Raw genomic sequence first — 14,412 nt, 5'->3', positions numbered from 1 at the left:
GTAAAGTTAACTATTTGTAGTATGGTCCAGATGATTAGCTAGATTCTGTTTCAGAAATGAGATGCATTAGGAACTACTTTCTTGAGTATATGCCATTGAGATAAAGATGTTATTGGGGGAGGTATATCCTCAAAAATGAAAGACAACCTGCACATAGCTGGTCTTTGTTTTGTTTTTGAAGTACTGGACATGGAACTCACTACTTAACCCATGCTAGATAAGTACTCTACTATAATAGAATTATTTTTTTTTTTGGGGGGGGAGGTTATATGCCTTCTTTGCTTCTAAATATTTATTATGGATTTCTACTTCACTTTAGACTTTTTAGTTCCTGAATAAAAGACACAGAGACATTTTAGATTTCTAATAAGCTTTAATACACTAGAGCTGGGCAGATCTTAACCCTGTAAGCTATTTTGTCATGTATCCCTATATTATTTGCCATATGTTCTGTTTGGGCTGCTCCTGCTCCATCAGGCCAGCCTTCATGGCTACATCCTTGTCCCCCATCTCCACAGCTCCTGGCCTTGTGGTCTCTACCCGAGACCCCAGCCCTGGAACCAAAGCTCCGCCTATTCCTATTCTGCCCAGCTACAAGCTCTAGCCTTTTATTCTTTTAACTGATCAGAGAATATTGGGGAGTCAAAGTTTACACAACACTATTTGGTGTACTTAAGAATGTAGTCTGGGTTGTAACCAGCTCTTGGGGTCAGCATTTAGCATTTGAATACACACAGCACCAAACCAACTCCCAACACTCTACTGTGGACTGCATTTGCTGCCACCTTTTTACAATGTTCATTTTGAGATAAAACGTTGCCTAGGCTAGCCTTGAACTCATTCTGTAGTTCATTATATGCCTTGATTCTTGTTGTCTCGCCTTAAGTAGATAGGATTATAAGCTTGTACCACCAGGCCTGCTAAGACTTCTTGACTAGAAAGTAATCCATATGAAGCTTCCTGGGGGTAGTGATTTGATAGGAGTTTAGATTACATATATAGGGCTGGAGTTGTTGCTTAGCATTAGAATACTTGGCGAGTACACACAGACTCCTGAGTTCAATCTCCAGTACCGTAAGCAAATAATTCATAGATGGCGTATGAGTATGTTTGTTAGTATTCATCAAATGATAGATAATATTTACATATTTCATTATGAGAAATTCAAAAGGAAAAATGCTATGCAATTTTAAACTCTAGGAAATGGTATGCATACAGAATTGTTGGGAGAAAGCAATTGACTTACTTTGAAGTACAAAAGAAAGCAACCCAAAATGTATTGGTGAATAGATGGAGAGATGGACAGACAGATCAGGATAGCATAAAATAGCATAATTAATACAGTAAAATGCTGATTGTTGCATGTAGGAGTGGGTGTATGGACATTTCTCGTAAAAATCCTTTAGCTTTTCATTTCATTTATTCTAAGGCAACTGACAACAAAGAAGTTGATGTTAGATGGGCAAAAGAGTATTTCAGATGGTATCAGTTCTGCTAGATTAAATGAAAACTTGTTTGAGTCTATTACTGTCCCATTTGCCATAACAAAATAATAGAGATTGGGTACTTTTATATAGTAGAGAGGTTCGTTTGGCTCAGAATCTGGTGGCTGGAAGTAAAAAACAAACAATCAAACAAAAACCTGGCACTAGCTTGCTGTGTCACATCATGGGAGAGAAGCAAGAAAGAAAATACTGTATGCAGAATGGACCTTTGAAGTAAGAAGGACAGTAATTTCTCCTGTCCTCCTGTCCAACCTAATTATCTCCATCACTCCTCACCTGTTCATTTCCACTACCTCAAACATTACTCCACTGAGGACAAAGCTCCAACAGTTTGAGCCTTTGGCAGGACACTCGGGCTGTAAAGTATAGACTTTCTCTAGTGCTCTGTGATGAGATGTGGAATGATCATGAAAACCCATTCAGTCACAAAGACTTTCCGGTTATCTTACAGCAAAGACGGTGAGAAATTTGCTGAACTTACGGAGGAGCAGAACTTATTTATTATTATTATTTTTTAATGAAAAGATAAGCAGTTGGATGTAGTGGTACATTCCCTTAATCTCAGCACTCAGGTAGAGGTAGACAGAATTCTGTGAGTTCCAGGGCAGTCTAGTATACGAAGTAAGTTCTGCGCTAGACAGGGCCACACAAAGAAAAGTCAGAAGAAAGAAGAAAAGGAAAGGAGGACAACAGGCAAGCTCTGTGCTATCTACTGACCCTCTATGAACGACAAGTGGCTTTGCCACGTGCTGCCCAGCAGATTAAGAGACTCCATCAATCAATTGCTCTTCAGTAATATTTTCACAGCATCGTCTGTCAACACAATACATATAGTGAAGGAGTGGCTCATCTAGCCTTTCTCAATCATAATTTCACATCTGGCAACTAAGCACAGAAGGTGATTGACTGAGAGCCCATTTTCTCATTATTCCCAAGGATAACATCCCAAGGACACACCAATAAGGGAAAAGTTAGCTTGTTACATACAGTGGGTATCTTAGGGCACTGGGGCTTATTTATCCTTTCCTGGAACCCAGGTTCATAGGATTTTTTTTTCCCCTAGCAAATTCTAAAATAATTTTCTTTGGTGAGCTTTCAGTGTTAATACAAATTTTATATAAACATATATAACATGCATTTTGTTTTTTATTTTTGTGTTTAGATTACAGGTCCACCAGGTTGCGGAAAAACCCAGTTTTGTATAATGATGAGTGTTTTAGCTACATTACCCACCAACATGGGAGGATTAGAAGGGGCTGTTGTGTATATTGACACGGAGTCTGCATTTACTGCTGAAAGGTAGGATTTTATTTTTCCATTATAATGCTTTGCTTTTATAGCTATTATACACCATTGGACATTTACAAATAGGTTAATAGTTATTTTAATTTTTAAGAACAAAGAATGCGAGGTGATGTTTTTAAGGGACAGTTTTCTCTTGAAATTGATACAGGAAGCAGATAATTTTTATTCCTCTTCTATCTCTTTCTTACTGGTTTAAGTGGGGTTTCTTTCTAAGTTGTGTTTTATAGAAGGTTAAGAAGAAACCAGGTTAAGAAGAAGCAAGGTGAAGAACAGGGAGGGATGTTAAGTAGAAACTGGGGACGAGTAAAGAGAAGAAATTAAGCTGTTTTATATGTTATTTCTACAAGGGAGTTTAGTATTGGTGAGTGGACATTCACCAAGTAGGAAATCAAACATATGGAGATCAATTTTTACCTTAGTCAACATATCCTGGAACTGACTTTGGACTCTTTGTGATTATGTCATTATGAACAATTCTCTTCTTTTTCTCTCTCTGAAGAATAGTAGATCAAAGTGGATCGGATGAGGTATGATGTTTAATATGGATTGTCAATTTGACAGGATCTAGAGTCACCTAGGAGATGAGCTCCCACATATACTTGTGAGAACTGTCTTTCTAGGTTAGGTAGCGTCTGGGCAGGCTTGTGAAGGGTTGTTTCAATTTGGTCAACTGAGGTGGGAAGACCCACCTTAAAGGACTGTGGCACCACTGGGTCCTGGCCTGAATAAAAAGAACACTGCCTTTGAGCGAGTATTTGTCATTCCCCGCTTCCTGACTGTGGGTGTGATGGGTCCAGCTGCTAGCGCTTGCCTGCCATGGTGGACCGTACCCTGCACTGTGCTTGAATAACCCTTTCTCCTTGACTTGCTTTGGTCAGGTGTCAGGAAAGGTAACTGATACACAAGGGAAATTTCAAAGTGTAGGTTTCCTTAGTTTTTTGGGTCCTGTCTGAGTTTCCTCTTTCCCCCCTCCCTCTAAGACAGAGGGTTTAAATTTGGAGGAAAAAGGCAAGTAACACTACAGTAACAAGAGACAGCCTTCTGCCTCAAGCATGAACACTCAAAGAACAGTAGCTTAAGCAAAAATAGATTCATTTTTTTCTCACATGTAAAGATCTGGTTCAGCTGTTCAGTGATGACATGGACCCAAGCCTGCTTTATTTTTAGGTATCTGTAACCATTCTGTGCTTAAGTTAGTGGGGAGAGTGGGGAGAGAGAAGGCTAGCCACACCTCTCATCAGGAAAATATCCTTTTCTATTTTCTGTCTGTCTATTTATCTATCTGTCTGTTGTCTGTCTATCTATCTATGAATGAATGAGACAAGATCTCTCTGTATAACCCTGGATATCTAGAACTTACCATGTAGACCAGGTTGGCCCAGAACTTGCAGAGATTTGCCTGCCTTTGCCTCCCGAGTGCTAGGATTAAGGGCAAGCACCACTAAGCTAAGCAGGGAGGTGGGGTGGTTGAGGGGAAGCAAGGAGGCTTTAGAGCGTATCTGCTTCTCATCGTCTGACCTGCAGATTTCTCACTCTGCCACTTCTTTGTGGGAGAGTGGGAAAGTGAGGGGAAAAGATTGGCAGGCTTGAGGCATTGTAAGGACCTTCTTGTATTACTGCTTCAGTAAGGTGAGACTCATAGTAGGAGGAACTGGAAGTGGGTTGTGTTGGTAAGTCTCAGGGTTTGGTGATAGCCCAGATTGTTTCTGGACTTAAGAGGTAGCTCAGGGAATAGGAGGCTAGGAAGGAGTTTGAAGGAGCGTTGAGATGCTGAGTGTACAGTTGTGGACCCCTCTGCTCTACATGACTCAGAAAACATCTGCTTTCGTTTGCTTTACCTGTTAGACATCTGCTCAAAACACAGTTATAGTCTTAGATGCCATAGATTTACGTGCACCTTGAGAATGTGGGTAGGTGAAGTCATTCACTGCCCAGATCCATATTCCAGCCTGTGGGAACCTGACAGAAGCATGATAGTATGTTTATTGCAGACAAGCAGAAAAAGATGGAATGGGCCACAGCAGTGGGGGTACAGCTGACTTTAGTCTGACTAGTTCTCCTTGAAGGACCTTCACTGGCTGTGGCTGGGATCTTATGCTGCAGAAAGAATTTCGCCATGAGTCAGCATGTAGCAGAGTTGGGACTCATTAGTACAAGGAGATAATGCATTCTTTAGGTTTGAGAGGGCCGGGAGAAACCCGTAAGTGTCTTAACAAGAGCTGTATACATGATTTGTGGCTTGTGGAGTTATATTGTTTGAAGGATGTAATTTATAACCAGGGCCAAAGATTAACTCAGTTTAAAAGCTAAATAAAAGGAAAGAGCTGGTTTGCTCATATTTCTCTTAAGTTCATTTTATATGTGATGTTGTGGGGTGGTTGAGAGCACATTATTCAGGCTTATGGCTGAGGAGTGTTGATGAAGTTAAACCCAAAGGTCACATATGTTTTGCCTTAAGCATGTTCATTAGTGGTTTTTACACTCTCATTTCAGATGTATTTCAGAAACAATATTGTCTCTCTGGGCATTCCTTATAGCTTATTGTTTTTGTTTGTTTATTTATTTAGTTTAGTTCTTGATTTTGTTAACAGTGTGTGCATGAAATTGTATGTATATGTATGTGAGAACCTGTGCTAGTTAGTGTGTGTGTGTGTGTATTCAAGAGAACAGACAACCTTGGGTGCCATTTCTCAGGTGTTGCCCACCCACTTTAAAAATTTAAAAAAAAGTTATGTGTGTTTGCCTGTACATATCTGTGAGTCACTTGTGTACCTGGTACCTGAGAGGTCTGAAGAGGGCATTGGATCGCCTGGAACTAGAGTTGGAGATGGTTGTGAACTGCCAGGTGGGTGCTGGGAACTGAACTTGGGTCCTCTGGAAGAGCAGCAAGTGCTGCTAATCACTGAGCCATCTTTCTAGGCACCAGCCCCATTCTTTTCACTGAGATAAAGTTTCAGTGGTCTAGCCCGGCTCTCCAGGGAGCCTTAGGGGCCGGCCTGTCAGTGCCTCCTCGCTCTGAGATTACAAGCTTGTGCTGGCTTTTTGACATGAGTTCTGAGGATCAAACCCAGGCCCTCATGCTGGTAATGAAACACTTTACCAGCTGTGTTATTGCTCTATTGCTTCTTTCTGTTTTGGACAGTCTTTCTGTAGAGCTCAGGATGACTCCTGCCCTACTGTGCTGGAATTAAGGCTGTGAGCCCCTCTTTCTCCCCCAGCTCTGAGTCTTCTGTAGCTCTTCATTTCTGCTGTTACAGTATAAAAGCAGCTGTAACGGTAAGTGAACGAATAGGTGTTCAAATAAGATTTTATTCACAAAAACAGATTTTTCTCCAGTTTGGGTCTATAGTACATAGTGTTTGACAACCTCTACTTTATTTACTTACTTAAATAAACTTATAAGATTGCCAGTAGCTGTTTCTGAGGGCTTTAATAATGCCATCACCTGTACAATTTCTGGTCTTTTGTTAGTGATTTCATTTTGTTCTGCCTGTAGATTTTTCTTCTCCTTTACATGCCTAGTAATAATTTTTTTTATTTTATGCTTATGAATGCTTGCTTGAGTGTGTCTATCGGTGCATCAGTCTATGGTTCCCACAGAGGACGTTGGATCCCCTGGAACTGAAGTTACAGTTGTGAACCGCCATGTGGGTGCTGGGTTGGAACCGAGTCCTTTGGAAGAGCAGTCAGTGCTCTTAACTGCTGAGCCATCTCCCCAGCCGCTTTCTCATTGCTATGTTAGATGCTGGACTTTAATGTACATCGTACATCTTTAAGGTGTTGAATTTTGTTTTGAAATATAGTTAAGATTATTTTGATCATTTTAAAGCTTCACTTTTGTTACAGCAGGTCCCAAGAGAGCCTTGAGACTGCTTAAGCCCCAGTACTGTGAAGCCTCTCTGAGGACTCCAGGTGCTGCCTAGGGTGTAATGAGATCTCTGTATTGCCTGTTGACGTGGGAACATGCACGGTTCTTGTCCCGTGTGAGTGCTGGGAAGTGTTTAGTCTTGTGTTGTCTTCTGGTTTCTCCTGAGGAGTTTCCTTCCGTACATTATGTGTGTTAGTTCTGGAGTGTATCCCTCCGCAGGTCCCCCAGACCTCACGCCTCCTCTGTTCTACACTTGACTCTGTGATTTCTACCAGCTTGGCCTTCCCGAACTCTGACGTCATCTTCACACAGGGTCCACCAGACTCACATTGGCTTCCCTTCTTTTGTGTCATGGGATGGAAAGTGCCTCTGGTGTGAGCCTGGGACACACTTCAGGCCCTTTATTAGTTTCCTTTCTCATGAGGGTCACAGTTTTGAACTATTGTTCAGTGTGTGAAACTGTTATTTCAGATATTTTGTCTGCTTTTCTAGTTGTTGATGCTATCAGGGTAATTCCCAAGCCAGTTAATCTTTTGTGCACAGAAGTAAAAAATCTGCCTCTTGTTTATCTTGAATTCACTCTACACTGGCTTTATTTCCTAGCCCTATATTGAAGTTGAATTTCAAAACTTTATTCAAGTGAGTAGCATTTAAAACACAGCCACGTGTTGTTTAATGGTGGTGGTATGGTTCGAGGACAGTATCACTAGGCCGTTAGTCCTGTGACTCCGTTAGAGTGTGCTTACACAGACTACATAGTGTGTGTTTATCATGGGTGTGGTCTGCATACAAACAAGGGGCGCGTTGAACAGAAACAATGTGATGCTGCACTGTGTTTTACAAAGCTTAGAAACAGTGTAGAATCTGAACTAGTGGTTGCTGGCAGAGTGAACACAGCCAGAAACGTTGTCATTGTCAATGCCCATTGTCATTACCAAATGTTTTATACTGTGCATAATTGAATATACTGTGCTTTTATATGACTGATAACCGAGTAAGTCTATGTCCCCAGCATTAGTACAAACTGACTAATGTGCTGTGCCCTGGACAGTGTGTTGGCTGTGATATCACTATGAGGTAGGAGTTCTTCAACCCCGTCATGGAACTGCCATGTGCTCAGTCATGCAACACTGCTGATTGCTGTTCTTGCTCTCCTCTCCTCTCCAACAGTTCCCTTCAGCTGACTTCTCAGGTAGGACCAGTCTCTCTCAGTTTTATTCTTACCATCTGACCACTTTAGTCTGTGTTTTTGGCTCCTCCTCATTTTGTCAGTTTTTAAGCCTTGGAAAATCCCAGAACTCACTTTTAGGGTCTTGTTCCTCCTCTATCTGTCCCCAGTCCCTGATAGCCAATCTCATGATTTTAACAAATCATTATTATTATTTAACAAATTTGATTGGCAGAAGGGTCATGAGTTCATGTTCTGAGCTTTTCCACAACCTCCAGATTAATACACATTTATCACTTGAATTAATAACATGTTATAGTTATGTTTATATATGCAGATAACTTGATGTGTCTGAAGATGAGTCTTATACTTCCCCCAAAAAAATAGAACACAGGAAGAACACCAATAACTAAAAAATCCTGATTGAATCACTCTTTTTCTAGATATTCACCCAATGAATCGAATTCTTCCAGAATTATACTTTAAATCTAGATACTTCTAATTATCTGAGGTATTATTTTCCTAGGTTAGGTCACCATCACTTCTTGTGTGGACTACAAATACTAACTCATCTTGTTTTCACCCTTGCCCTGTCTCCCATTCTGTAGCCTTTTCTTCATTTGACATCTAGAGCAATCTCTCTGTCCGTCTGTCTCTGTCTCTCTTTCTGTCTCTGTCTCTCTGTCTATTTGTGTGTGTGTGTGTGTATGCATGCGCAGGAGTGTGTGCCCATGTCTGAAGGACAGAGGAGGATGTTGGGTATCCTGATCTGTCATTCTTTCCTTTACTTCTTTGAGACAGTTTCTCACTGAGCTTGGAGCTAGGCTGGCAGCTATCAAGCTATCCTACCTGCTGAACTGTCTCTACAGACTATTGAGCAGACTTTAAAAAAAGATTTATTTATTATTTTATATGTTATATGAATGGATGTTTTGCCTGCATGTATGTACGTATGAGCAATGAGTGTGCCTGGTGCTATGGAGGCCAGAAGAGGGCTGCAGGCCCCCTAGATCTGGAGTTAAGGATGGTTTTGAGTCACCATGTGAGTGCTGGGAAATGAATTCCATCTTCTGAAAGAGCAGCAAGTGCTTTCTAGCACAGCGAATTCCACAGAGAAGTCTTATTTTATTTTACTTTTTATTTTTAAAGAAACGCAGGTGGGATGTGGTGGCTGAATGGTTAAGGCAATGGACTGTCAAAAAGGGAAATCTGCTTGTATTCTAATAGCAGATTTCTCAGTTTTCCTAGTGAAATCCAAACAGACTTCCATAGAACTGGAGGTCTTAGGGGACATTGATCTCTAGCTAGCTATCTGCCCCCCCCTCCTTAACCTTCCTCCTGCTCCCTATGTTCCAGCTACGTTATCCTTTCTCTTCTGCCAGTGATGTGAGGGCCTTTCTCTGCAGTTCCCTCCTTTTATCCAATAGCACACTGTTAACTTACTCATTTCCTTTAAGCCTTTGCTCAGATGTCACCTGGTCAGTGAAGTTTTCTGGACAAAATACCACTTTTCTGCATAAAATACCACTTGCTTTCACACTTCTGTTCCCTCATCCTTCTTCAGTTTTCTTTAGAGCACTGTAGCTGGCCTCTGATGTGTTTGTTTGCTTTTACCGCCTTCTGGAATGTCTTAGGGTTTCTATCGCTGTGATGAGACACATGACCAACAAAAAGTGGTGTTGCGGGGTGAGGAAAGAGTTTATTGGGCTTACATCTCAACAATACTGTTCATCATCAAAGGAAATCAGGGCAAGAACTCAAACAGCAAGAACCTGGATGCGGGAGCTGATGCAGAGGCCATGGAGGGGTGCTGCTTACTGGCTTGCTCCTTATAACTTACTCGGCCTGCTTTCTGATAGAATCCAGGATCAGCAGCCCAGGGATGGCACCACCCACAGTGGACTGGGTCTCCCCCATCAATTGCCAATTAAGAAAATGCTTCACAGGCTTGCCCAATCTTATAGAGACATTTTTTGAATCAAAGTTTCCTCCTCTCAGATGATTACAGTTTGTGGCAAGTGGATAAAAATCTAACCAGCACACAGAGAATGTAGCTTTCTTCCTCCCCTCTGCTCCCCATTTCCTTTTGGGGGGATGTTGTAATGCTTATGCTCAGTATTCACAGTGGTGCCTGGCACATGGTGTAGGCCCGCAGTAAATCTTATCTATTTATTAGTTACATTTTATTAACTCTGTATCCCAGCTGTATCCCGCTCCCTCATTCCCTCCTAATCCCTCCCTCCCTCCCTCATCTCCCCCCTGCCCCTTTCCAAGTCCACTGATAGGGGAGGACCTCCTCCCCTTTCATCTGACCCTGTTTTATCAGGTATCTTCAGGACTGGCTGCAAAGTCCTCCTCTGTAGCCTAGCAGGACTGCTCCTCCCTTGGGGGATGGGGAGATCAAAGCGCCTGCCATTGAGTTGCTGTCAGAAATAGTCCCTGTTCCCCTTACTATGGGAAACCAATTGGTTACTGAGCTACCATGGGCCACATAACCTAGAACCTCAGTAAATCTTGAATGAGTGAATTTTAAATGCAGCTTTTCAAAGGAATGCTTTTTATAAAAAGGTATCCAGTAGGTGGCACTGTTTTCAAATTTTATGTGATAACGTTGGAAGAAAAGCTAGGTTTTCTGTTGTTTGCTCTGAAGAACAAGGTCTTGTGAGGAAGGTTGACATAGGGTATTACTGGGAGACTTACTGGGATCAATTCCAGGCATGTGGAAATCTTTGCTGATATTTAGCTTTGATTTATATTTTTAAAAAGTTTCCTAAAGGATGGCTGTGAGTCTCAGCATCTGCTTTGATCCCCTGTAGGGTGGAGCCTTTCAGAGGACCCTCTATAGGAGGCCCCCATCCTGTTTCCTCTCTTCCACTGCTTCTGGTGTCTATCCTGCTTGCCATTCTGAATGAGATTTAAGCATCCTCCGTAGAGCACAGGAAATCTTAAGGAAGAAGAGGGGGGTGGGGATAGAGGGACATGGAGGATAGGCTCTCCACAAGGAGACCAACAAAACTAAAAAAAAATATCTGAGCCCAGGGGTTCCTGCAGAGACTGATGCATCAACCAAGGACCATGCATGGAGAGGACCTAGACCCCCTGCTCAGATGTAGCTGATTGGCAGCTCAGTCTCCATGTGGATCCCCATGTAAGGGGAACAGTGGCTGTCTCTGTCATGAACTTGGTTGACTGCTCTTTGATCACTTGCCCCTGTCGATTTGTCCATACCAGGCCACAGAGGAAGAGGATCCAGATAGTTCTGCTGAGACTTGACAAGCTATGGGCAGATGGCAAAGGAGGAGAACTCCCCCTTTCAGTGGACTAGGGGAAGAGTATAGGGGGAAAGAGGGACAATGGGTGGGACTGGGAAGAGTTGAGGGAGGGGGCTTCATTCAGGATATATAATGAATAAATTGTGAAAAAAATTAGTTAAATTAGTTAAAAAAAGAATACTGATAAAATTAAGGAATACCACTACATGAAAAAAAAAAAGTTTCCTAAAATAAAGATCAGTTGGAAAAACCTATAGAAAATTGTAACATATTGACTGGTCTGTTGCTGAGTATTCAGTGTAGTTATTTAGCATGGCAAATGTGAGCAACAGTAGCTCCTATCGTACACAGACTATCATTCCTCAGGGGCAGGCTTAATGTAACAGGACAGCAGCAAGGACTCTCAGAACCTTTTCCCATACAAGCCATTGGTTGAAAGCCAGCCTGATGTTGCATTGTCACCAGTGAGCTAGGTGCTCTCCATCTGGTTCCTAACAGCAGGCCATCCAGACTTTGACAAATCCTCAGGTTTGTGATCCATGCGGCTCTACCCATCCTATTGAAAACTGCTGTCTTCCAAGTGCTAAAGCTCCGGCTGTCTTCTCCACTGAGTGCTAAACTCATTGCACAGTTGCATAAGAATGATAACAATTACATGTTTCTACTAAACCTTCCCAGTTTGCCCGGCTGCCATGGCGAATGCTGTGTCATTTTTTCTTTGCTTTTCTCACTTCCTGTTCTTTTTCCTTTCGTCTCTATGCTTCTCGAGTGCTCTTCACTCAAATACCTCTTTAAATACTAATTTTTCTCTTGAAGCATTTTTATCTCTTCTTGTTGAGCCAAATGATATCTTTTTCTTTTCAGTTTACAGAAAGTGCACCTAAAAAGTTGTTGACTGTCTTTATTTCCCTGTTTTAGGCCCCTTCATTGCTTCTGATTATAGCATATTTAGAGGTTTGTTTTGTTTGTCTGTTTAAAGTTCTCCGCCTTTTCTCAGAACCTTCCAACTTCTGGAGATGGAGACACTGCTTTTTGTACTTCTGTGTCTCACTTGAATGCAGCATATGGGATGACTGAGCGTGTATGGTTTCTTCTCCAGATCCTCCTGAATGGCTAAGCAGGGCTGACAAATGTCCCGTTAGCTGGGATACAGTTACACTCAAAGAACTCTGAGTTTTAAATTCTGTACATCTGTGATTTCTAGCAGTTCCCTTTATGCCTCGTTCTGCCAAATGATGATGTCATTTGTTTCAGTTTATCACTCTTCTTCTCTTGACCCACCCCGAATTATTAGATTTATCCTTGAGAGGTCTGAATTCAGTATTTAGAAAATAACTTTTTGTTTATCAAGATGTTAGCTGGATGGCATTAATTTGTTTAAATAAATTCCTGTTCACCAGGGAACTAATAGATAACATTAAGTTTTAATCGAGGAAGTGTAGTTTTCTGGAATGAGACATGACAACTTATTAGGATATGTTCATTGAAATAGACTTTGTTCATTCAGGCAACTGGAAGCTTTTTCTAATTTCGAATATGTTAAAATAGCTGTTATGTAAAAATGTTATGTGGAAACATTATTTCCAGAAATGAAATCTTGGGGACATTGTAAATTTGCTGAGACCGAGAACCCTTGCTAGCTTCTGTTCTGACAGCTGACCTCTGCTAATACACACAGAAGACGTGTGTATTCCAGACTTGTGTTTTCAGCCTTTTGTCTACACCTGATGTACAGAAGAGTCTTAGGAGTTTCCCCTGTAGAACGTGCAGAGACTCAGCAATGTGCCTTTCGGTACTCACTGTTTTCTCGTGTTCTTCTCCTTCTCTCTATAGACTGATCGAGATAGCAGAATCCCGTTTCCCACACTATTTTAACACTGAGGAAAGGTTGCTTCTCACCAGCAGTAGAGTTCATCTTTGCCGGGAACTCACCTGCGAGGGACTTCTGCAAAGGTAGGTGGTTTCAGATTTTGATAGTTTAGTAATGCTTTGAAGGTCCCCCCCCCAACATTTTTAGCTTCTTGTAATGGAAATTTTGGTTTCTTTGTATGTTATATAAGTATGCTTTTGTTTTAATCCCAGCTGTGGGATTTTAGTTGGGCTATAGCTTGTCCACACCTGTTAACTGTCTTGTGTGGAGTGTGGCTTTTGCCAGCTGGTAATGGCCTTCCACATTTGGCATGGGAAGGGGCATGGTCTAGGACTCTTGAGAGTATATATAAGAGGCTGAGAAAGAGAAGGAGGTGGTATGGCATTTGGTGTTGGCGTTTGGTGTGGAGTAGTTTGGAGAGACCAGAGACCAGAGATGGTGGCTGTTTGGCGCAGACAGATGGAGAGAAGCGCTTCGTGGTGTAGTGACGTGGAGGAGATTGCTATCTGCGTCTGTGGTTGATGGAGATCTGTATAGAGCCCTAAAAGAACCCTTTGACCCTAAACAGCTGGGAGAAGTAAAGGGGTCTGAGTCCTTTCTCCCCACTAATATTTTCTCTCTCCTACTTAAGGTTGGAGGGTTGGTGGAAAGGAGGTAGAGGCTTAAACACCTCAAATAAAGTAGAGTTTTAAACAAGACCACTAAAGGTGGCTTTCTGCTACAGCTTCTAGTAAAATAATTCTTATATAATAGAACTGAAGAGATAATTATTTGTGACCTCTTTATTAGTTATAGTTTTTCTTAAATGTTTCTTTAAGATGGGAAAAATATTGAATGAATATTTTAGAATCTAGGTGGTTTATTAATTACGTGTTATTTTGTTGGCAAATTACCTTAAAATGTAGCAGTTTAAAACAGTAGTTATCTGTTTTTTGGGGCTGAGCATCTGGGAGTGGCTTAGCTGCCTTTTCTGCTCTGCTGTTATCCAGGATTGCAGTGGTCTCACAGCTCAGCAGGGCAGGCATGCCTGTTTCCAAGCTCACTCATGTGCTGTTTGGAAGGCCTCCTTTCCTTTTAGGTGGAAGAGTATTACTGTTTTGTCGTAAGCGTTCGTCACATAGACCAACTCTTGGACGGTGTGGGAGGACATTTACATATGAGGAGGGTATAATCGTACAAAGATATGGCATACCAGGAAATGGGAATAAGAGGGGGTCATTTTGGAGACTGGGTATCACACGTAATTTTACTTTAAAACTACAGCCTTTGTAGTATTGTAGGACCACATGAAAACATTGCCTCTATTTCCAGAAGAGTGCTGAACTAAGTTATATGTGCTAAATTTCACAGTCGTCACTGTAACTTAGGGAAGAACCAGTGTGTGTGTGTGTGTGTGTGTGTGTGTGTGTGTGTGTGTGTGTGTG

The 14,412-nt window shown here is 41.7% G+C and overlaps 1 protein-coding gene across 1 annotated transcript in view; it reads left to right on the top strand.

The window, feature by feature from the left end:
- The window catches only part of Rad51b (RAD51 paralog B), a 397,421-nt gene that overhangs the window by 17,080 nt on the left and 365,929 nt on the right, over positions 1-14,412 (top strand). Inside the window, exons 6-7 of the mRNA XM_055595504.1 lie at positions 2,668-2,804; positions 12,952-13,071. Coding sequence (XP_055451479.1) covers positions 2,668-2,804; positions 12,952-13,071 — 257 coding nt within the window. The remainder of the gene's footprint in view (positions 1-2,667; positions 2,805-12,951; positions 13,072-14,412) is intronic.

This window comes from Psammomys obesus, unplaced genomic scaffold (genome assembly GCF_907164565.1).
Source record: "Psammomys obesus unplaced genomic scaffold, mPsaObe1.curated_primary_1811, whole genome shotgun sequence".
In the NCBI taxonomy this organism is placed as follows: Eukaryota; Metazoa; Chordata; class Mammalia; order Rodentia; family Muridae; genus Psammomys; species Psammomys obesus.
This window is presented reverse-complemented; position numbering and strand designations above follow the sequence as displayed.